Source organism: Phoca vitulina, unplaced genomic scaffold (genome assembly GCF_004348235.1).
Source record: "Phoca vitulina isolate PV1807 unplaced genomic scaffold, GSC_HSeal_1.0 scaffold1, whole genome shotgun sequence".
NCBI lineage: Eukaryota > Metazoa > Chordata > Mammalia > Carnivora > Phocidae > Phoca > Phoca vitulina.
In genome coordinates, this window is record NW_022589704.1 from 59,522,443 (window position 1) to 59,543,986 (window position 21,544).

The 21,544-nt window shown below is 46.7% G+C and overlaps 1 protein-coding gene across 1 annotated transcript; it reads left to right on the top strand.

The window, feature by feature from the left end:
* The first annotated feature begins 18,697 nt into the window (after positions 1–18,697).
* DLX2 (distal-less homeobox 2) lies at positions 18,698–21,142 on the top strand. The gene is made up of 3 exons (XM_032421588.1): positions 18,698–19,096; positions 19,611–19,795; positions 20,281–21,142. The coding sequence occupies exons 1-3, from the start codon at positions 18,703–18,705 to the stop codon at positions 20,692–20,694; spliced, it is 993 nt and encodes a 330-aa protein (XP_032277479.1). The 5' UTR covers positions 18,698–18,702; the 3' UTR covers positions 20,695–21,142.
* Positions 21,143–21,544: the final 402 nt, after the last annotated feature.

Genomic DNA, 21,544 nt, shown 5'->3' on the forward strand with positions numbered 1-21,544 from the left:
TCTCTCTCTCCCTCTCCCTCTTCCCCCTCCGCCCCCCTGCTAGTGCACATGTGTGCATTATCCCTCTCTCTCAAAAAAAAAATTTTTTTTTAATGTAAAAAAAAATACCCTATAGACAATAATCATAAAAAGAGCTGAACTGAACTGGCTATATTATTATTCTATTTGGTAGTCTTTAAGACAGAGTATTACCAGAGACATAGGGGGACATTTCATAATGATAAGAGATTTAATTAGGAAGACATTAGTCATAAACATGAATGTGCCTAATAAAACTTCAAGATAATACAGAAAAAACTGATAGAATTAAAGGGGAAAACAACACAATCGTTATTAAAGATTTCCACACCCTTCTCTCAATAATTGTTAAAATGAGCAAAAAAAGTAAAAAACATAGAAATGTTTAACATAGAAATAGTAAAACAGAAATTCTCAACAATATGGGGTGCCTGGGTGGCTCAGTCGTTGAGTGTCTGCCTTCGGCTCAGGTCGTGATCCCGGGGTCCTGGGATCGAGCCCCGCATCGGGCTCCCTGCTCGGCGGGAAGTCTGCTTCTCCCTCTCCCACTCCCCCTGCTTGTGTTCCCTCTCATTGTGTCTCTCTCTGTCAAATAAATAAATAAAATCTTTAAAAAAAAAAAAAAGGAAAGAAAGAAATTCTCAACAATATTATCAGCCACCTTAATTGACATTTTAGAACATTTACTCAACAACTATAGAATGTGTGCTGCAGAGCACAAAACCGGAACTTTTAGAAGTTGGCTCTACTGAGGGACGTCGCTCCAGTGGCTAAGCAGGGGGTGGAACCCTTGCTGGGACAGTGTGGTCTCAGGACCCTCGGGGTCACAGAAAGACCAGGGGTGCCTGAGTGTGGCAGAGCTCCCAGGTATTGGAGCGGGGAAGCCAGCTGCAAAGACAGAGCCAAGGAGTGGGCTCTCAGCTAGGGGTGGCCATAACTGTGATCCGCGGCATAGTCGGGCCACTGTTCTTCAGGCAGGGACCCGACAAGCGGCAGATCTGGGGAGACTCCCCTTCCTCCTGATGAGGAAGCAAAAGGCTAGCTGAGGACAAAGCAGAAGCTGACACCCTACACCCCCCTGCCGCCATATGATATGTGTGACATTCCTCAGGCACTCCTGGCTGCCCTAAAGGAAAAACAAATGGTTAACTGTTAGAGATCACAGTCCTGCAGGACAGGAGTCTCCCTCAGTTTACAAATGTCCTAGTGATTTACAAGGAAGAAGCTTTCTTATCAATAACCTAACTTCCAGAGACCCAGAACTCAGTTTCCTGAAGCCCTAACATCACCCTCCCCTACATGAAATTGAGGGAGGCTGAGGCAGAAGGAAATGTAAATAAAATTGAATTTCTTTTGAACCTGAAGCCCATTGACAAGGATGTGTGATAGGAGGAATATAACATTCCTCCAGGAAACTCCCAACTGTCTTCATGTTAGTGCCTCATTAGAGGGAAAAACAACCTTGGCTTGACAATAACCAGGCCTCCAGTATCCTGAGAATCTTTAACATATGACAGTCCTTCTGAACACCCCCTTTGTCCTCACCTCCCCAGCTTCCAAGTATATAATCAACCACACCTCACAAACCCAGGGCAGCTCTTTCTGCCCATGGGTCCTGTCCCCGTGCTTTCATAAAATCACCTTTTTGCACCAGAGACATCTTAAGAATTCTTTCTTGGTCGTCGGCTCCGGACCTCACTTATATTATAAAACTTCATCACTCCCCGGGGAGGAGCAGCACGGGAGTGCACCTCAGGGATCTGCTGGGTTTGGAGACTCCACACCGGATCGGGTGCCAGAGATAGAAATGCTTGGTCACAGGCCGGGTGAGCACGGAGTGCTGCCGGAGACCAGGGAGACGGGAGTGACTGACTGCTTTTCTCTGGGGGCTCACTGAGGAGCGGGCCCGAGTTCTCAGCTCCTCGTGGCAGAGATTGGGAGGCCGCCATTTTCACTCTCGGCCTCCAAAGCTGTACGGAAAGCTTGCAGGGAACAAAAGCTCCCGAGAGCAAACCGGAGCAGATTACTTAGCCCGGACCGGGCAAGGGCGGGGCAATTCCGCCTCCGGCAAAGACATTTGGGAACCACAGCAACAGGCCCCTCCCCCAGAAGATCAGCGAGAACAGCCAGCCAAGACCAAGTTTACCGATCAATGAGAACGGCAGAACTCCAGCGCTAGGGGAATAATGCACATAGAATCCATGGCTTTTTTAACATGATTCTTTAGTGTTTCATAGTTAATTTTTCTAATTTTCTTTATTTTTTTTTCTGTTTTTTTTTAGTTGAATTTTTCCTCTTTCCTTTTCCCACCACCATCTTATCAATTCCTTTTTTAAAACCTTTTTTAATTTTCATTTTTACAGTCATATTCTATCTCTTCATTGTATTTAACCTTATTTTTTTTGTATATATGTAAGTTTTTCTTTCTTTAAAATTTTTGGAGGCAATTTCTTCTAATCGACCAAAATACACCCAAAATCTAGTGTGTGGCTCTGTTCTATTCACCAGCCTGATCATATTCTTTTTTTTTTTTCCCCCTTTCTTTTACCCCCAGTTTCAGGTCTCTTCTGATTTGTTTAGTGTATATTACTCTGGGGTCATTGTTACCCTTTTAGCATTTTGTTCTCTCATTCATCTATTCTCCTCTGGACAAATGACAAGACAGAAAAACTCACCTCAAAAATAAAAAAAGAACAAGAGGCAGTACTGACTGCCAGGGATCTAATCAATACAGACATTAGTAAGATGTCAGAACTAGAGTTCAGAATGATGATTGTAAAGATACTAGCTGGCCTTGTAAAAAGCATAGAAGATACTAGAGAATCCCTTTCTGGAGAAATAAAAGAACTAAAATCTAACCAAGTTGAAATCAAAAAGGCTATTAATGAGGTGCAATCAAAAATGGAGGCTGTAACTGCTAGGATAAATGAGACAGAAGAAAGAATGAGTGATATAGAAGACCAAATGATGGAGAATAAAGAAACTGAGAAAAAGAGAGATAAACAGTTACCGGATCACGAGGGCAGAATTTGAGAGATAAGTGATACCATAAAGCAAAACAACATTAGAATAATTGGGATCCCAGAAGAAGAAGAAAGAGAGAGAGAGGCAGAAGGTATATTGGAGCAAATTATAGCAGAGAACTTCCCTATTTTGGGGAAGGAAAGAGGCATGAAAATCCAGGAGGCACAGAGAACACCCCTCAAAATCAATAAAAATAGGTCAACACCCCAACATCTAATAGTAAAATTCACAAGTCTCAGAGACAAAGAGAAAATCCTGAAAGCAGCTCTGGACAAGAGGTCTGTAACCTACAATGGTAGAAACATTAGATTGGGAGCAGACCTATCCAAAGAGACCTGGCAGGCCAGAAAGGACTGGCTTGATATATTCAGAACACTAAATGAGAAAAATATTCAGCTAAGAATACTATATCCAGGTAGGCTGTCACTGAAAATAGAAGGAGAACAAAAACTAAAAGAATTTGCAAACACCAAACCAGCTCTACAAGAAATATTGAAAGGGGTCCTCTAAAACAAAGAAAGAGCCTAAAAGTAACATATACCAGAAAGGAACAGAAACAGTATACAGTAACAGTAACCTTACAGGCAATACAATGGCACTAAATTCATAGATATGAATAGTTACCAATGGTTCTTGTTCTTTCTTTTATTAATGTATTGTATCATACTGATTGATTGAAATCACAAGATTTTAATAGTTACCCTGAATGTAAATGAGCTAATGCCCTAATCAAAAGACACAGGGTATCAGATTGGATAAAAAAAAAAAAGAAGACCCATCAATATGCTGTCTGCAAGAGACTCATTTTAGATCCAAAGACACCTCCAGATTTAAAGTGAGGGGGTGGAAAACCATTTACCATGCTAATGGACATCAAAAGAAAGCTGGGGTGGCAATCCTTATATCAGACAAATTAGATTTTAAACCAAAGACTATCATAAGAGATGAGGAAGGACACTACATCATACTTAAAGGGTCTATCCAACAAGACAATCTAACAATTGTAAATATCTATGCCCCTAACATGGGAGGAGCCAAGTATATAAGCCAATTAATAACAAAATCAAAGAAACACATTGACAATAATACAGTAATAGTAGGGGACTTTAACACCCCCCTCACTGAAATGGACAGATCATCTAAGCAAAAGATCAACAAGGAAATAAAGGCTTTAAATGACACACTGGACCAGATGGACTTCACAGATATATTCAGAACATTCCATCCCAAAGCAACAGAATACACATTGTTCTCTAGTGCACATGGAACATTCTCCAGAATAGATCACATCCTGGGTCAGAAATCAGGTCTCAACCAGTACCAAAAGACTGGGATCATTCCCTACATATTTTCGGACCACAGTGCTTTGAAACTAGAACTCAATCACAAGAGGAAAGTCGGAAAGAACTCAAATACATGGAGGCTAAAGAGCATCCTACTAAAGAATGAATGGAACAACCAGGAAATTAAAGAAAAATTTAAAAAATTCATGGAAACAAATGAAAATGAAAACACAACTGTTCAAAATCTTTGGGATGCAGCAAAGATGGTCCTAAGAGGAAAGTATATAACAATACAAGACTTTCTCAAGAAACAAGAAAGGTCTCAAATATACAACCTAACCCTACACCTAAAGGAGCTGGAGAAAGAACAGCAAATAAAGCCTAAACCCAGCAGGAGAAGAGAAATAATGAAGATCAGAGCAGAAATCAATGAAATAGAAACCAAAAGAACAGTAGAACAGATCAACAAAACTAGGAGCTGGTTCTTTGAAAGAATTAATAAGATTGATAAACCCCTGGCCGGACTTATCAAAAAGAAAAGAGAAAGGACCTAAATAAATAAAATCATGAATGAAAGAGGAGAGATCACAACAAACACCGAAGAAATACAAATAATTATAAGAACATATTATGAGCAACTATACGCCAGCAAATTAGATAATCTGGAAGAAATGGATGCATTCCTAGAAACATTTAAACTACCAAAACTGAACCAGGAAGAAATAGAAAACCTGAACAGCCTATAACCACTAAGGAAATTGAAGCAGTCATCAAAAATTTCCCAACAAACAAGAGCCCAGGGCCAGATGGCTTCCCAGGGGAATTCTACCAAACATTTCAAGAAGAATTAATACCTATTCTTCTGAAACTGTTCCAAAAAATAGAAATGGAAAGAAAACTTCCAAACTCTTTCTATGACACCAGCATGACTTGATCCCAAAACCAGAAAAAGACCCCATCAAAAAGGAGAATTACAGACCAATATCCCTGATGAACATGGATGCAAAAATTCTCACCAAAATACTAGCCAATAGGATCCAACAGTACATTAAAAGGATTATTCACCATGACCAAGTGGGATTTATTCCTGGGCTGCAACGTTGGTCCAACATCTGCAAATCAATCAATGTGATACAATACATTAATAAAAGAAAGAACAAGAACCATATGATTCTCTCAATAGATGCAGAAAAAGCATTTGACAAAGTACAGCATCCTTTCTTGATTAAAACTCTTCATAGTGTAGGGATAGAGGTACATACCTCAATATCATAAAAGCCATCTATGAAAAACCCATAGTGAATATCATACTCAATGGGGAAAAACTGAGAGCTTTTCCCCTAAGGTCAGGAACACAGCAGGGATGTCCACTATCACCACTGCTACTCAACATAGTATTAGAAGTCCTAGCCTCAGCAATCAGAAAACAAAGAGAAATAAAAGGCATCCCAGTCGGCAAAGAAGAAGTCAAACTCTCACTCTTTGCAGATGATATGACACTTTATGTGGAAAACCCAAAAGACTCCACCCCAAAACTGCTAGAACTCATACAGGAATTCAGTAAAGTGGGAGGATTTAAAATCAATGAACAGAAATCAGTGGCATTCCTATACACCAACAATGAGACAGAAGAAAGAGAAATTAAGGAGTCGATCCCATTTACAATTGCACCCAAAACCATAAGATACCTAGAAACAAATCTAACCAAAGAGGCAAAGAATCTGTACTCAGAAAACTATAGAATACTCATGAAAGAAATTGAGGAAGACACAAAGAAATGGAAAACATTCCATGTTCATGGATTGGAAGAACAAATATTGTGAAAATGTCTATGTTACCTAGAGCAATCTACACATTTAATACAATCCTTATCAAAATACCATCAACTTTTTTTCAAAGAAATGGAACAAATAATCCTAAAATTTGTATGGAACCAGAAAAGACCCCGAATAGCCAGAGGAATGTTGAAAAAGAAAAGCAAAGCTGGTGGCATCACAATTTCGGACTTCAAGCTCTATTACAAAGCTGTCATCATCAAGACAGTATGGTACTGGCACAAAAACAGACACATCGATCAATGGAACAGAATAGAGAGCCCAGAAATGGACCCTCAACTCTATGGTCAACTAATCTTCGACAAAGCAGGAAAGAATGTCCAACGGAAAAAAGTCTCTTCAACAAATGGTGTTGGGAAAATTGGACAGCCACATGCAGAAGAATGAAACTGGACCATTTCCTTACACCACACACAAAAATAGATTCAAAATGGTTGAAAGACCTCAATGTGAGACAGGAGTCCATCAAAATCCTAAAGGAGAACACAGACAGCAACCTCTTCGACCTCTGCCGCAGCAACTTCTTCCTAGACACATCGCCAAAGGCAAGGGAAGCAAGGGCAAAAATGAACTATTGGGACTTCATCAAGATAAAAAGCTTTTGCACAGCAAAAAAAAAAAAAAAAAACAGTCAACAAAACCAAAAGACAACTGACAGAATGGGAGAAGATATTTGCAAATGACATATCAGATAAAGGGCTAGTATCCAAAATCTATAAAGAACTTATCAAACTCAAAACCCAAAGAACAAATAGTCCAATCAGGAAATGGGCAAAAGACATGAACAGACATTTCTGCGAAGACATCCAAATGGCCAACAGACACATGAGAAAGTGCTCCACATCACTTGGCATCAGGGAAATCCAAATCAAAACCTCAATGAGATACCACCTCACACCAGTCAGAATGGCTAAAATTAACAAGTCAGGAAATGACAGATGTTGGCAAGGATGCAGAGAAAGGGGAACCCTCCTACACTGTTGGTGGAAATGCAAGCTGGTACAGCCACTCTGGAAAACAGTATGGAGGTTCCTCAAAAAGTTGAAAATAGAGCTACCGTACAACCCAGCAATTGCACTACTGGGTATTTACCCCAAAGATACAAATGTAGTGATCCGAAGGGGTACATGCACCCCAATGTTTATAACAGCAATGTCCACAATAGCCAAACTATGGAAAGAGCCTAGATTTCCATCCACAGATAAATGGATAAAGAAGATGTGGTGTATATATATATACAATGGAATATTATGCAGCCATCAAAAAAGTGAAATCTTGCCATTTGCAACGACGTGGTTGGAACTAGAGGGTATTATGCTAAGTGAAATAAGTCAATCGGAGAAAGATAAGTATCATATGATCTCACTAATATGAGGAATTTGAGAAACAGGACAGAGGCTCATAGGGGAAGGGAGGGGGAAAATGAAACAAACCAAAACCAGAGAGGGAAACAAACCATAAGAGACTCTTAATCTTAGGAAACAAACTGAGGGTTGCTGGAGTGGTAGGGGGTGGGAGGGATGGGGTGGCTGGGTGATGGACACTGGGGAAGGTATGTGCTATGGAGAGTTCTGTGAATTGTGTAAGACTGATTAATCACAGATGTGTACCCCTGAAACAAATAATACATTATATGTTAATAAAAATTTTTTTTAAATGTTTAAAACTAAACTCAGAGTTGATAATTATGTGACATGATAAAGGTGCTAACTATTGTTAAAATGGTAATCAAATTACAATAAATAATGTATCAAATCAACATGGTATACACCTTAAATTACACAACATTATATGTCAAATATATTTCAATAAAAAGAGTGTGAATGTATTCCAATATACCTTTATTTAAAAAATTAAATTCTTAGTGTTCTCCCCAACTTGTGCCACCTCCAAGGTCCTCTGTCTTGATAAAGAGCACCACCATCCATCCAGTTCTTTATGCCAGGATTTAGGAGTCAGCCTTGAAGCCTCCTTCTTCTTTGCCCTCACCAAATTCTATTAATTCTACTGCCTAAATATTTCTGGAATCCACTCACTTCTCAAAATTTTCCCTCTCCCCCCCTAGATTAAGCCACCATCCCATAGCACCTAAACTATAGGATCTACCCACATCCATTCTTATACCTTCTACCGTCCACTCTCCAGACAACAGAATGTTCTTTTTTCAAAAGAAAGAGAAAAGAAGAAAAACTCCATGAAAGACCCTGTTAAGAAGATGAAAAGAAATGCCATGGTGGGAAAAAATATTTGCAAATAACATATCCAACAAAGACTCTCAAAATTCAAGAGCAATAATGAAAACAATCCAGTTAGAATATGGGCAAAAAACACAAAGAGACATTTCACCAAAAAAGATGTACTTGTGGCAAATAAGCACATGAAAAGATGTCCAATATCATTGGCTGTTTTAGGAAAATGGGAAAAAACCACAAAGAGATACCACTATTCACCTATCAGAGTGGCTAAAATAAAAAACAGTGGCAACACGAAATGCTGGTGAGGATGCCAAGAAACTGGATTCACACCTTGCTGTTGAGAATATGAAATGGTACAGCCACTCCGGCCAACAGCTCGGTGGTCGACAGTGTATTAGTTTGCTAGGGCTGCCATCACAAAGCATCACTGACTGAATGGCTTAAACAACAGAAATTTATTTTCTTACAATTCCAGAGACTAGGAGCCTGAGATCAAGGTGAGGGTAAAATTGGTTTCTTTTTTTTTTTTTCACAGCTTTATTGAGATATAATTGAAATATAACACTGTGTAAATTTAAGGTGTACAATGTGTTGATTTGATACATATTGCAAGATGACCACCCCCTAGTGCTAGCCAACATCTCCATCACACCATGGGTTCTTCTAAGGCCTCTTTCCGGGCTTACAAATGACCATCTTTTCCCTCTGTGTGTGAGTCTGGGTCCTAATCTCTTCTTTTTATAAGGATACAGTGATATTGGATTAGGGCCCACCATGATGACCTCATTTTAAGTTAATTACCACTTCAAATGCCCAATTTCCTAGCACATTAACATTTTGTGGTACTGGGGATTAGGGCTTCAACATATGAATTTGGGTTGGGGGCAGAATTCAGCTCATACCAGAAAGTTACTTTTAAAATTAAACATATAACTACCATATGACCAGGTTCCTGGGTGGCTCAGTCAGTTAAGCGTCTGCCTTCGGCTCAGGTCATGATCCCAGGGTCTGGGATTGAGCCCCGCATCAGCCTCCTTGCTCACCGGGGAGCCTGCCTCTCCCTCTCCCTCTGCCTGCCGCTCCTCCTGCTTGTGCTCTCTGTCAAATAAATAAATTAAATCTTTAAAAAAAAAACAAACTACCATATGACCCATCAACTGCACTCCTGAGCATATATTCCAGAGAAATAAAGACTTGTGTTAACACAAAAACATATACATGTTGAAAGATGTTCATAGCAACTTCACTCATAATAACTAAAATCTGACAACCCAGATGTCCTTCTGCAGGTGAATGGTTAAACAAACTGTGGTACATACATGGCATGGAATACTACTCAGCAATAAAAAAAAAAAGGATAAAAGGATAAACTACTGATACACACAACAATCTGGAAGAATCTCCAGAGAATTACGCTGAGTGAAAAAAGCCAATCCCAAAATGTTTCATATCATGTGATTCCATTTATATAACATTATTGAAATGACAAAAATTATAGGAATGGAAAACGGATTTGTGGTTGCCGGGTCAAGGAGAAGGTGGAGTGGGAGCTAAGTGGATGTGGCTTTTAAAGCTCAACACAAAGACTCTGTACTGATAGAAATAGTATCTTGACTGCATCATGTCAATATCCTGGCTGTGATTTATACTATGACTTTTTAAAACACTGCAATTGGGAAAAACTGAGTATAGGGGCGCCTCAGTGGTTCAGTTGGTTAAATGTCTACCTTCAGGTCATGATCTCGGGGTCCTGGGATCGAGCCCCATGTCAGGCTCCCTGCTCAGGTGGGGAGCTGGCTTCTCCCTTTCCCACTACCCTCCTTCCCCGCTTGTGAGTGCTCAAATAAATAAATAAAATCTTTTTTAAAAACTGAGCAAAGAGTACAAAAGATGTCTTTCCATTATTTCTTACAACTGCATATCAATTTATAATTATCTCAATATAAGAAGTTTTTTTTTTTTAATGTTTTAAACCTTTAGATTTTACCATTGTTCTTAGGCCAAAAACCTATTAGGTCCTACATGATCTAGCACTTGCCTACCTTGCAACCCTATCTTGCAGACTTCTCACTCACTGTGGGCCAACTCAACTGGCCTTCTTCCAGGTCTTCAAATGTCCTTTTCAGACTCTGAACTCTGCACATGCTATTCCTTCTTCCTGTGATGCTCTTCTCTCTACTTTTTACCCAGCTAACTCTAATTGATCCTTAAGTCTCTTTTCATTCAGTCACTCATAGATGATGGGGATCCAGCATTCAGGATACATATATGGTCCATACTGATAGAGAGCTTATAACATTTGCCTTTCTGGATCTGGGTTACTTTTGATGTTTATTTTCCCTTTTGTTATCCCAAAACTTTAGTAAAACCTTGTTTAAACATCTCAGAATTCCCCTAGCTGTTCTTTGGGTTATGATCCTAAGAAAGCCAGATGGTCAGAGTATCAAAAGTGTAATGGAAAATAGTGTACTGGAATACTCCACTGAGCTCAGCTGGGGATAATTACATAGGGAGAAATGCTCAAGGTAACATTGTTAAGACACAACATTTGAGGCCGTGAAGTCTAGTTGCCACTTACTTCACAAGATGTCTCCCTCTGTGGAGAGTGTCAGGGTTTGGGTATTCATGTTACAATGAAGTTCTGTTTTGTTTTATTTAATAAACAAACAGCACTTTCCTTATACTAATTTGTACAATGTGTTGGCTCTACTCTGAATTGGGATGATGTAGATGAAGACCATAAATGACCACTGGGTGTCATCGAAGTCTTATACAAGGCAACAGTCTTGGTTGGCATGGCTCCTTAGTGGTCTACCTTTTCTGGAAAGTGGAGATAAATTGTGCTCGGTTCTAAAAGGAACCAAAGCACAGTATCAATTTAGAATTTATCTATGTGGTAATATGGGCCAGAAGAACACGGCTGAGGACTGGAAAATAAGCAAAAAATAATGTCTTGAAATCATCCAAAATAACATCTCAAAGTCCCTTCACTTGTATTTGTATACTTTCTTCAAAGTATTCAGACAGCTATTTGGGCCCTGTTAATGGGAAATCTACTGTTTTGTTTTGTTTCTATTTTAAATTATTTCATTATTAGTACTTCTAGCCTTTGTATTGCCTTCCCCTTGGCCCATCCCATTAGTTTAGGTACTGTACAGACTACAGTAGGAAGTGGGCTTACCACCTCATGACAACTCTAAGCGTAATAAGCATGTGCCCCAAGGCAAGAGTGACACTGACATGGAAGGGAGGGCCCCACATGGCAGGGTGACAAACCTCTGCAACCTGTCACCTTTCAAAGGAAATACATATGATTTTGGCTTAGACCTGCCAGAACCTAACGATCATTTTAAGACTTGTGTTCCTAATGATAACCACCAGCTGTGCTAACCTATTTCTATCCATGGACTGAATGCACCTAGGAATCAAATCGTTTGAGTTCTATGCTCACCTCCCAATACAAAGTCTGGTTTTCACAGGCAAAAGACATTCTGGATTTTTTTCTACACTTTGCTGACAAAGTCATCACCCTCTGACTCCAAGGTCGTATTAGTTATAGTAGTTAAGCTTATATATCTCCAGTGTGATGATGCAAAGCCATGATAGAATTTGCTGGAGCCCCAGTTAAGCACACTATTAGGTGACTCCAAAGAAAATATTTTGTAAAAAATAGATCCCAAAATTCTTAAAATATCAGAAGTTTATTTCTTGGTCAGGTAACCTTCCAAGACAAGTGTTGGAGATTCCCCTAAGTGACTCCCCTAGGACCATGTCATCTGCACAGTCGGGGCCGGTTCCAGCCAGTGGATGGGGGAAAAGAGCAGCTAGGAGTCTCAATGCTGTGTTAAAGGTTCCATCCTACGAGTGGCACACATGACTTTCGCTCAAGTTCCATTCATTGCCTAGAACTGAATCACATCATTATACCTAACTGCAAGGGAAGCTCGGAAATGATGGTCTAGCTGTGTTCTCCCAAAAATCAGATTTTTGGAGGCAGCACTTGGTCCACAAGTATCCACTACTAGTCCAAATCATGAAGTTTTACTCTGATTAAACATTAAATCGAGGCACAGAGCAGTAAATTTTCCCAAGGTCATACAGCTAGCAAATGGCCAAGTTAGGATTTAAGCCTAGAGTCTCTACTTTTAACCACTCTAGTATATTTCTAATACTGTTTGATTGTCTAACAGCCACTCTGTATTACTTTGTAATTTTTTAACAATAATAATTTTTTTAATTAAAAAAAAAAGATGCAAGGAGCGAGGGATAGCTAACCAGAGGGACAATTTCCCATGAATAATTGGCAGGGCCCCTCCCCATGCCCACCCCCTCTGCATGCTCAGAGAGGTGAGCAGAAGCAGACTGGGTATGCCACACATGGAAACTATCTAAGACTTCCCCTAGTGGTGCTCTGCCCAGCAGACTGCAAGAGGGTAGGGCAATGCCGCATGGGTTAGAAGCTGCTTTAGAACCTCTCCTAAATTCTGGGCAGCAGGCAGCCTCACCAGCACCTGACCTCTTCCCAAAGCACCTGGACAACGCACTGCGGGCCCTCTGGAGGCCCACGCCCGGATCCCCTGCCTGCTCCAGTCCACTGGAGCCTGGAGGCCGCGTCTGCTCTAGGCTCCTGAAGAAGGCTTTCTCTCACTGGAGAAGAAAGTGGGCAAATACCCTTGCCTTGGCCTCTTAACACTTGTGGGGCCCAGGTCATAGAATGCAGAGTTCTCCAGATAAACGAGGCAGCAGTCCAGAAAACATGTAATGGTATGTTCCCAGGCAGTAATCCCATGAGGGAGGTGACTGTTATTATTACCAGCATTCTACAGATGCAAACAATGAAGCACAGAAAAATTAAGTCCTTTTCCAAAGGCCAGACAGAAACCAGTGGTTCAGCTCAGCGGAATCTGGCTCCTACCGCTCGCGTGAACACAACCTCTTTGCACTCCTATGAATTGGCGGGGCGCCTGGGTGGCTCAGTCCTTAGGCGTCTGCCTTCGGCCCAGGATCCTGGGATCGAGCCCCGCATCGGGCTCCCCGCTCTGCGGGAGGCCTGCTTCTCCCTCTCCCACTCCCCCTGCTTGTGTTCCCTCTCTCGCTGTGTCTCTCTCTGTCAAATAAACAAATAAAATCTTTAAAAAAAAAAAAAACAACCTATGAATTGGCACAACTCTTTAGTGGGTGAAGAAGCAGCGTGGGGCGGGGCGGGGCGGGGGGAGGGGAAAGGGAGTGGAGAGAAAGGAATCCGTGTACCCAAAAGGATACTCAGAGTTTCAAAGAGTTCCTTACAAGTTCTCCCCGTTTGTGGAGTGTGTGTGGATATGAGTGTGCGCGCGCACGCTTTAACCACCAAATAGACAAAATAAAAGGGACCTGACTAGGATCTAAGACCTGGAAGGCAAAAGGCAAAAATTGGTTCTGAAAGTTCCAGAAGCGTGCCGTAACTGACAACCCAGCGCTGTGAGCCTCCGGTGGTGAGGTTTCACCCTCCGCACCTCTTCTGCGAGGAGCTGAGGTTTCAAACTGACAGCCTGGAGCCACACGCGGATGACAGAAGGTTCCAGCACGAAAGCAGCGCTCCCCTACCGGCTCCTGCACGCAGCCCGGGAGCGCCCGGCACCTCGGCCGGCTGGCGCCCAAAGGTTCCCTGAGGCGTCGGGCGGTGCAGCCAGGGCGGGGAGCTGAGGCAGGGAGTAGGGGCGGGGAAGGTCGGGGACTGTTTTCTTCAGGTTCGTGGACGAACCTTGTTGTGAGCCATTTGCACACCTCCGGTTCCTTACGCAATGTGAGTGCTGCTCCAGGTGCAAAGTGCCCGTCCCAGGGGTCTTTCCCTCGCCCACTGCTGCTTGCCCGCCTGAGCTCTTAGTAACCAGGCCTGTGAGCGCGGACTCAATGGGGAGGCCACCGGCCTAGCGTCTCAGAGCCTCGACCCATGCTGGGTACCCTCAAGGGCCAGGAACCCTAGCTTTTGCTCTCTTTAACCACTGAGTAGTCTATAAAGTGAAATGGGCCTGAGTGGGGGGGGGGGGTGCGTCAGTAAGACCTAGAAGGCAGAAGGCTCATTCCCGTTCAAATCCTTTTGCTTTACTCACACCAGCAGATAGAAAGGTAATCTTGGCGGAAACAGCAGGGTCTCGGGTTGGCGAGCAGGGCCAGGCGGCGCCCACCTCTGGTCCTCGGGGTTGACCCTCGAACCTGTTCCGGGATCTTTCCGGGTCGCCCGGCGATCCCTCCCACTCAATGCCCGCGCTCCTGCTAGTCTCTGGGAGAACACTCTCCTTCCGGTCTGCTCCTGCGCCGGAGGGGTGTGTTCGGGACTGTCAGTGCCCCCTTCCCACCGGCCCCATTGCGCTCTGCTCAAAGCACCTGGCGCAGGAAAGGTGGGGTAGTGCGGCCTTCCCCCGTGAGCCCCAGGCCAAAAACCCAGCGCGAAGCGGCCTTGCCTCTGCGGCCCAGACCTGAGTTCAAATGACGTCTTTGCTGGGTGTCCCTGAGGGTTTTCTCAAGGTCCCCACGTCAGCAGTGGGTGTGTTTCCATTATGCGCTCTCGCGGAGTTTACGCCAAGGAAAAAAGTGGGGTCCAAGTAGGCAGACCCCGGAGTCAGAAATCCCATCTGCTTAAGGGTCAAAGGGGCTGTGAGGAGCTGACCGCAGGCAGAGTCCCTGGAGGCTCTGTTAGGGATGAGGGGGCAAGTTGAGGACACTAGCGATGCGAAAGGATTGGGCAAGCGTTGTCCCCGAGAAGACTCAATGGCCAATGAAGAAGGGAGGAGAGCAGGCCAGTATGGTCCTGAAAAGGTGGAGATAGGAGGCTCCCATAAACTCCCAACTTCTCCCAACGTCATTGAGTTCTAGAACGAACCCAAAAGAAATTCAAAAGCTCAGACTCCTAGAACTTCTAGGGGGATGAAAACACGAAAGAATGCCTCTAGGACCAATGGCCCAGAAACCCACGTCCCCAGGACCCTCTATGGGAAAGTGCAAAGTGGGGACAAGGGGCAGTCCAGCAACAGTGCATGTGACAACCCCCCCCCCCCAGGAGAGTAGGCAAGTGCGAATAAGCCTATCCCTCTGTGCACGGAGGGCACCCTGTGCTCCCTCCCGACAGGGGGCATCCTCTCCCCCACTGGACCCCTCAGTGTAATGGAGGATGCCCAATGGTAGAGCAAAGGCAGTGCATTGGGCCAGGCGAAGCCCAAGGCAGCGGTAGGTCAGGGGCTGAAAACAAGGCATGGAAGACCTGATCTCCAGCTGTTCACCAAAGCTCAGAGTAAATACCCTGTGATTTGCGCTACAGCAACAGAGAAAGGAGGGGTATCTGACTCAAAGAATGTCCTTTCTACCCTCTACCTTCGTGTTCCTCTGTCCAATGGGAACAGTGATTCCGTCCATGTCTGGCAAGGGTTACCTCAAGGCTCTCCTGGGAGGACACGGCGGGACTCCGTGACCTGATAAAGTACCGCAGCAGCAACCTGATGGGCATGGGATTCAAAGCGGGAATGTCTTAGCGAAGCGACTGGGATGTAGGAGGCCAGAGCAAAAACACTGAGCTCCCCTACTTCCCCCATTCTTCTCTAGTTCCCCGGAGAGTAAAAGAATGCCCCTGCCAAGCGAGAAAACCAAAAGCAGAAAAGGGGAAGGAGAGTGCTCTGAGGCAGAGGGAGTGTGGCCACACAGAGGTGTCCCTCTACCCTTCTCAGATCACTGTGGAGAGGGGCGTCCCTCTGCTCTGAACTGTGGACGAATGTGTCCATTCTCTAGGGTACTGTCTCCCTGACTTTAGACCAAAATGAGGAAATCATTAGGATATTGTGATGGTGACCAGATCATTGGGGCAAACCCAGCTTTGTGGCTGAATTATCAGATTTCATATTTCAAGTCTTTACTTTATTCTCCAAATGCAGTTGTAAGTTCTGCCTCTCTGGTTCCCTCGCTCTTGCTCTATCTCCTTGCTCATTGCCTCTGATCTTTTCTCCCATATACACATACAGTCCCTTATTTTCCAGTTAAAGGGAAACTGGAATCATATTTTCTTCCAGGAAGATTCCATTTTCCAGACCTCAGCTGACCTAGACTTTAGGTTATTAATGGAGGTTCTCATAGATAACAAAATACAATAAACTTGCCACCATGAAAAAGCCTAGAGGACATGCTTGGAGTGGGAACAAAGGAGCAAAGAAAAGGCAAAACTAGGGCAATTATCTCTTTTATATTTCATTTTGGTGGGGGGGGGGCGGATTTCTACATCAGGCCAAAGCAGCTACCACTGTGGTGACAGAAACTCTTGGAATTTGGAGTCAAGATACCAAAAGGCAATACTGATAAAATATCTAGAGATTAGTTTTGTAACTGGGGCCCAAAAGCAGCAGGCTGAGCACAGCGAGGCAAGGCAGTCCCTTGGTGGTGAGAGCCCCACCTCCCAAAGCGTTTCTAACTAGTTCACCAGCCTCCATCAAGGGGCCTTCCTTAACCAAAAGGAAGGCTGGGAACTAAATCCAGGCAGATTTGAGGGTGGTTTACCTTCCTCATTATTCCGCAGAGAGTGAGCTGTGTGGATGCTGGAGTTTTAATTACACACTTGCTTTTTCTGGGGAAGAAGACCAAGATCATATTTTTCAAAGTATCAACTTGTTTTCCATTAGGCAGTTGTTGAAACAAGTTCTTTCAGCGACATGTTATGTCTTTAGGAAGGGGTGCTTCAGATGGCTCGCACTAGCACAATTTTGTGGCTTTTAATTACTATTTTGTTCTTTTGGGGGGTTTCAGAGACTGGCGCCTCAGCGTGATTAGACCGTCTACTGGGCCCGCTGCAACCACGCACATCTCCAGCAGGTGGCGCCACAAGGCAAGCACTGCCGCGGGAACTGCGGATTTGGGGAGTCCAGTAAGGCGAGTGTCCCTCAACTCCGGGCCACGGTCCCCAACCACTAGGAAATACTGATATGGGGCAAGTCGCCACTTCAGATTTAAAAGAAGAAGAAATTGCAATGACAGGACGAAACAGGGTCCTAAACTGAAAGAACCGTAAAATAGGGTTAAGTGCTTGAGATAAAACTTTTTTCTATTTGTTTCTGTAAGCTTACCAAGACTTGTAGCATCGAGAGGACTCTCTCACCTAAGTATTAGGCCACTTCTTTGTCGTAAAAATATGGAATTTAGAATTAGAACGAACTTTGAAGGCCATCTGGTCAATCTGATCTAGCGTTCCAACCTAGAGAGGAAATTCCTGGGATCGCTTTTGACCTGTCGTCAGTTAACCATCAAATATACATAATTGCTCGAAGTCTCGTCGTATCAGGAAAGTACAAGGAAAATATGGTTTCGAATATATCATTAATAAGAATACCTTTGAATTTATATAGCTTTTCACGCAAGCAACAAGAAAAAAATCGTTTAAACATTATCTAATTAATTGCCTAATATTCCTGTGGGTTGGTTAGCAAGTATGTGGAAGTAGGTATTATTATACGTGGTTTATGGATAATTTAAATCAATTGACTTTGTCAAGTGCCGAATGACTGACAAGAGTAACTGCCAGACACTTCGAGGAAAAGCGGAGCTAGACCCGGCCCGACTCTGGGCACCGCTTTGATTAATGTTTGAACGCTGACCTCGGACAGGAAGATACGAATCATTGGAACTGGTTGGCACTTGAACACAGAATGGGATGGGAGACCTCATGTCTTCTTCCTCTGAGCCAGTCTCCGTCCTCACGCCTTCGGTCCTACTGCTGCTGGCCACCCTGACTCCCCACCGCGCCCCTTCCCCAATCCCTCGCCTCGCTGCTCACATTCAGCAGCGGCCTGTCTGCACCCGCAACCACAGCAGCCGCAGCGCCCGCCCTGTGTCACCAGCCCCCCGGCCGGGCGTCCCCGAGCGCCCGTAGCCCCGCGGCCCGGCGCTTGGGATTGGCTGTTGCTAGGTGACGTCGCCTGCGCTCACGTGACGAGTGTTAAATGCCCACCCTGCCCGAACCCGCCCCGCAGACAATCGTAAGGCCGCTCTGGGCTGCTCACCTGCTCCCGCCTCCCGGAGCCCTGGCCTGGCCCCGCCACCCCTGCCCCCTCCACGGCCCGCCCCCAGCCCGAGCCGGCGCTGGGCAAGAAGCCGAGCGGGTAGAGAGGCGGAGAGAGGATGCGGCCGGCGGCAGCTGTCCCGAGCAGTGCACGGTGATCGCCTCCCCCGGAGGAGGAGTTGCCCAGACCGTTGCCACATTTCTTGTTTTCCTCCCCACCCTCCCTCACCCCCCGTAATTACATTGGCTGCTGGAGGGGACAGGGAGAGACGGAGGAGGCGCCTCGCTTCCCCCCTCGCGCCCGCCACCCCTGCTCTTTCCCGTCCCGGGCCAGGATGACTGGAGTCTTTGACAATCTGGTGGCTGATATGCACTCAACCCAGATCACGGCCTCCAGCACGTACCACCAGCACCAGCAGCCCCCAAGCGGCGGCGGCGCTGGCCCCGGCGGCGGCAACGGCAGCAGCCTCCACAAGCCCCAGGAGTCGCCCACACTCCCGGTATCCACAGCTACCGACAGCAGCTACTACACCAACCAGCAGCACCCGGCGGGCGGCGGCGGCAGTGGGGGCTCGCCCTACGCGCACATGGGTTCCTACCAGTACCACGCCAGCGGCCTCAACAACGTCCCTTATTCGGCCAAGAGCGGCTACGACCTGGGCTACACCGCCGCCTACACCTCCTACGCACCCTACGGGACCAGTTCTTCCCCGGCCAACAACGAACCTGGTACGCACAATGCTGGCGTCATGGGTGACAAGTCAGTCTAGTTACTGGGATGGGTGGGATAAAATTGTTTGGGGCGGAGATCCATCCGGAACCCCGGCGTTTACACTGCCCGCTCCCTGCCCGCCCTGCGCCTTTTACCCTTCTCAACCACCAATCTGCGGGGGGGGGGGGGGGGGGTCACTGGGTACGTCCCTCGGTGCTCGGCTGGTGGGACCGGGTGGCCTTGGGGGGCCGAGTGGGCGCGCGGTGCATGCTTCATGGTAACCCCATTTCCTTACCACCTGCTCCTTCTTTCTCTCCGGTTGGCTCCTTCTTCCCCTTCCCGGAGAATCCAGCTCCCGGGTTCCGTGGCGGCGCGAGTCCGCACTTAGCGAAGTTGAGTCTGAGCGCCCCGCTGCGTCTCCGAGAACCCGCTTCCCGGCTCAGGCCAAGTCCCACGCCAGGCCCCGACGCCCAGCGGGAACTGTTTGGGGCCCCCTGGTTGCGCTGTTCTCACGATTGCGTTGCGTTGCAGAGAAAGAGGACCTCGAGCCTGAAATCCGGATAGTGAATGGGAAGCCAAAGAAAGTCCGGAAACCCCGCACCATCTACTCCAGTTTCCAGCTGGCGGCTCTTCAGAGGCGTTTCCAAAAGACTCAATACCTGGCACTCCCCGAGCGAGCGGAGCTGGCGGCGTCTCTGGGCCTCACCCAGACTCAGGTGAGGGCTCCCGGCCTGGAGGGGAACGAGGAGCGCTCTGGTCTGGGATGGCTGGGAAGCAGGCGGGGTCAGGACAACGTTTTAAAAATTTTTAAGGATTACGAGGCCCGCGCCTTGGGCGGCCTAAACTTCTACGCGTGAAGCTGAAATCCCCCCCGGGGGGTTGGGGATGGGGGGGCGCGGCGTGTGAGAAAACGAAAGGACCGGGGTGGGCAGAAATCCGCTTTCACAGTCTTTCCGCGCGAAACTGATTAAGCGGGTAAAATAACTAGCCCTCCTGACCCTCTCCCCCGTCACCATCACCACGGTGCACCCACACCAGCTGTCTCCGACTTTCTGAGATTCCCTCCCAATAGAGTGGGAGCCATCCCAGCCTCCGAGGCCTCGGCACGTGATCCGCTTACCTGCCCAGCGTGCTTGCCTCCTCCCCTCCCCTGCCCCAGATCAGGTTCTTCCACTAACGCTCGGGTCCCTTTTCCACAAAGGTCAAAATCTGGTTCCAGAACCGCCGGTCCAAGTTCAAGAAGATGTGGAAAAGCGGTGAGATCCCTTCGGAACAGCACCCTGGGGCCAGCACCTCGCCACCTTGCGCTTCGCCGCCGGTGTCGGCGCCGGCCTCCTGGGACTTCAGCGCGCCGCAGCGGATGGGGAGCGGCGGCGGCCCGGGCAGCGGCGGCAGCGGCGCGGGCAGCTCCGGCTCCAGCCCGAGCAGCGCGGCCTCGGCTTTCCTGGGCAACTACCCGTGGTACCACCAGGCCTCGGGCCCTGCCTCACACCTGCAGGCCGCCGCGCCGCTGCTGCACCCAACGCAGACCCCGCAGCCGCACCACCATCACCACCACCACCACCACCACCACGGCGGCGGGGGCGCCCCGGTGAGCGCGGGGACGATTTTCTAACCCGAGGGAGACTGCGCCAGAGACTGAGAGAGCAGAGACCGGTGATCCTCAGTGCTCGCCCCAAGAGCCAGAGGGTCCCTCCAGCTGGCCCGCGGACGCCTCCCAACTTCAGGGAGGAGCGGCCCGGGATGGCCTGCCACGGGCCCTGCTCCCTAGCGCGGCCACCGAGCGGCCGGGAACTGGAAGGTTCTTCGAGGCCCCCGGCAAGGCCTCCCGCCTTGGCCGCCTTTCCGACCTGAGCCCCGCCTCGGACATGCCTCCCCCACCCTTCCGCGCCCCGCGAGGCGGTCGGGCGCCTTCCTCGCCGCCGGCCACGAGCTGAGTCCGGGGGGAGGGACGCCTCCCCCGCCCGCGAGGCTTCCAGGGTGCTCTGAGGCTCCTTTCTCCGTGGCCGCCCCCAGGCCCAGCTCCAGTCGGCTGGGCTGACTGACCTCCCCGGCCTGCGCGCCCTCCCCCACACGGCCCCGTGACCCGGGCGGCCCGCCGCTTTTTTTCTGCCCTGCTGTCTCCAGCCCTTGGAGCCCCGCTCTGCCCCGCCTTAGATCTCCCCCAGGAACGCTCCCTTAGCTCTCTCCTCTTCCATCACCAGTGGAGTTTTTTTATTTTTATTTTTTTAAAAGTTTAGGTGCCTTTGCGGATGACCTCATTTTGATGTTGGGGAAAAAATGATTTTTTAATATGCGGACACTGCAAAAAAAAAATGTGTTTAAATTATCTTTTTTAAAACCTATTCAGGATTATTAGGCTGGACTTCGACATAGTTTGTAAATAAAGGTGTCTGTGCAGATTTTCCCACTGATTTATTTGTATAAAAATACTCGTCTTTTCAGACTTTTTTGTAAATCCCCAC